At 34.7% G+C, this 3,083-nt stretch overlaps 2 protein-coding genes across 4 annotated transcripts in view; one reads left to right on the top strand and one right to left on the bottom strand.

The window, feature by feature from the left end:
- Nucleotides 1-1,135, bottom strand: part of LOC103524509 (cytoplasmic tRNA 2-thiolation protein 2) — a 12,834-nt gene extending 11,699 nt beyond the window's left edge. For 2 of the 3 annotated variants that reach the window (XM_026819908.1, XM_008489522.3), the window contains exon 1: nt 936-1,135. In XM_026819908.1, the coding sequence (XP_026675709.1) occupies nt 936-1,006 (71 nt within the window). In that variant the 5' untranslated portion in view covers nt 1,007-1,135. The remainder of the gene's footprint in view (nt 1-935) is intronic. The other variant, XM_026819909.1, reaches the window with a different exon arrangement.
- A 945-nt stretch (nt 1,136-2,080) lies between these two features.
- LOC103524525 (macoilin-like) overlaps nt 2,081-3,083 on the top strand; it is an 8,780-nt gene continuing 7,777 nt past the window's right edge. Inside the window, exons 1-2 of the mRNA XM_026819903.1 lie at nt 2,081-2,087; nt 2,411-2,553. Coding sequence (XP_026675704.1) covers nt 2,081-2,087; nt 2,411-2,553 — 150 coding nt within the window. The remainder of the gene's footprint in view (nt 2,088-2,410; nt 2,554-3,083) is intronic.

Below are 3,083 nucleotides of genomic sequence, written 5' to 3'. Positions count from 1 at the left end.
CATCGATGTTGCCATCGATGTTTTTGTTCCGATGTATCGATGTTTTCAAAACATCGATGTCGTTGTCCCAACCTAGGGTTGGGACATCGAGACGAGAACATCGATGTTCGATACATCGATGTTTTTAAACTTCGATATATCGAGTATCCGATGTATCGTAATCAAAAACATCGATGTTGACATCGATGTTTTTGTTCCGATGTATCGATGTTTTCAAAACATCGATGTCGATGTCCCAACCTAGGGTTGGGACATCGAGACGAAAACATCGATGTTCGATACATCGATGTTTTTAAACTTCGATATATCGAGTATCCAATATATCGTAATCAAAAACATCGATGTTGACATCGATGTTTTTGTTCCGATGTATCGATGTTTTCAAAACATCGATGTCGATGTCCCAACCCTACTTACCAGCATTTAATCTGAACTTTGAACCTCTAGTCTAACATGATACCTAAGCAAGAGAGGTAACTTAAAATCTCAACCAAGAAATAGAATGTCAGCATTACTTGAAGAAGAATTTAAAGGGGAAATGAAAAAGTCTCATTAAATGCCAGGTCTAGTCTCTGAAGGTCTTAGGGCTTCTGCAAAAGTTAAGACACTTACAACATCAATAATTTTAGCTCACTCAAATTTTATGATCCCCCGGTCTAGACCAGAGTCAAGTTTCTTACCAGAAGTTTTTACCTAAGACAGTCAGCATAGTTAGCTTTGAGGGTAGCATGTCTGAATTGTAAGTGCTAGGTCACAGGTTTGATTCCCAGTTCCCACCCATGGTGGATTTTATTCTATACATTTAAGGTTTATTCGCAGAACAGCTGGGTTTCTCCTATCCTGTCTTCCTTCTCTCTTCCCTTTCGGGACGACAAAACCTTTGCAGTTACAGTTCCTTTTATCAAACCTCTAAAAAATCACCTAAGACAACTTACTTGATTTCAAGTTTTTCTTCTTCGGGAATTAAATCCTCATTAGTGCCACAACCTGAGTTGTTAGAACACATGGTTTGAAATGCAATCCAAATAGAAAAACACTATTCTCTCATAAAACGAGTGATTTAGATGGAAAATCGCATGAGAAAAACACTTCTTATATCATTTTCTGTCCAGTTTCAATTTTTCTTTTTTTTTTTCAATCAATGGAAAATTGCATGAGAAAAACACTTCTTATATCATTTTCTGTCCAGTTTTCAATTTTTCTTTTTCCTTCAATCACCACTGCAACTGCAAATTTCAAATCAAATTTGAAAATTCGCGGTTCTAAAAATTAAAAATATCTCTGTGCATTATTTTTTTCTCTGTTGTTCTTATCACAAATCAAAAATATGGTTTGTTATATGAGAATTAATTCTTAATTTGAGTAATGAATAAGCATAAACCAAGTAACTAAAACTGCGATTTCTTATAAATGAATTCAATCACCACTGCAACTGCAAATTTCAAATCAAATTTGAAAATTCGCGGTTCGCGGTTCTAAAAATATCTCTGTGCATTATTTTTTTTTCTCTGTTGTTCTTATCACAAATCAAACGTCAAACGGTTTTTTTTTTTTTTTTTTTTTTTTTTTTTTTTTCAGGAGAGACCAAAAACCTTTTTCTGAAAAAACTATAGCAGGTAGACAAAAAAAATTCAAATAATTTGCTCAAAAACGATGAGATACTCAGTTTTATTGTAAAAAGAATGAGATTCATGCAGAATTAAAAAAAAAAAAACATAAAATAAATAAAAAAATGCCAAAGTTTGTCCAGGTTGCAAAATGTTGTAAGTGCCACGAAGGGTGCAAGTTCAAAAGGTTGTAAGTACCTATGTGCAAGTCAAAAAACCATGGCACTTACAACGTTTTGTACGTTCTAAAACTAGGTATGGCACTTACAACGTTTTGTACACGCACAATCATTAGTTCCAAGGCACTTACAACGTTTTGTACGTTCTAAAACTAGGTATGGCACTTACAACGTTTTGTACACGCACAATCATTAGTTCCAATTTCACCGTCAGAAAAAAAAAATAAATATATTTCATCTTGATACCTTGTAAAGCTTGGCACTTACAACGCATTACTGCAATAAAACCAACATATGGGGGGTATGGCACTTACAACGTTTTGCTGTGGCACGCCTCATATGTAATAGAGAATCTTCTAGTCTAGAAAATATGTTGATTTAATTGTAAACTATTTCACCGCCAGAAAAAATAAATTTAAATATATTTCATCTTGATACCTTGTAAAGCTTGGCACTTACAACGCATTTCTGCAATAAAACCAACATATGGGGGGTATGGCACTTCCAACGTTTTGCTGTGGCACGCCTCATATGTAATAGAGAATCTTCTAGTCTAGAAAATATGTTGATTTAATTCTAAACTATTTTTTTTTTTAATATTTTTTTCTGTTTGACATTTTCCAGTGGAGGACTTTACATCTGAATCAAACTCGCGATGTTCAGGGGGTCGATCTGAAACGAACTCCAGCACTACAAGGAAATCAAAATCTCAGAACAACAGTCACCATAGTAGTAAGGATGACTTTAGTAGTCAGTACAAACAACAGGAGTTCAATGTATGACAATGAGCTGGGTTAACATGTAGATTTGTAAAAGGTTGTGTCCATCATAAAGAAGAAAAAAAAATCACTTGTATTTTTGCTTAAAAATATTTGAACGTGTTAACATGTAGATTTGTAAAAGGTTGTGTCCATCATAAAGAAGAAAAAAAAAAATCACTTGTATTTTTGCTTAAAAATATTTGAACGCCTTACTTTCTGGTGTTCCCATGTTGACCCAGCGCAGCGCCCAAATGGGAAGTATTGTGTCTCTTCTTCCCTTTTGGATGAGGGATATACCACGGTTAACATGTAGATTTGTAAAAGGTTGTGTCCATCATAAAGAAGAAAAAAAAAAATCACTTGTATTTTTGCTTAAAAATATTTGAACGTCTTACTTTCTGGTGTTCACATGTTGACCCAGCGCAGCGCCCAAATGGGAAGTATTGTGTCTCTTCTTCCCTTTTGGATGAAGGATATACCACGGGATAGGCATGCTTCAACACAGACCACAGGTCTGATGTGCCTAGCAGTTGTTT

This window comes from Diaphorina citri, unplaced genomic scaffold, assembly GCF_000475195.1.
Source record: "Diaphorina citri unplaced genomic scaffold, Diaci psyllid genome assembly version 1.1 scaffold102, whole genome shotgun sequence".
Taxonomy (NCBI): Eukaryota; Metazoa; Arthropoda; class Insecta; order Hemiptera; family Psyllidae; genus Diaphorina; species Diaphorina citri.
Note: the sequence above shows the minus strand (reverse complement) of the source record. Positions and strands in the feature narration are given on the sequence as shown.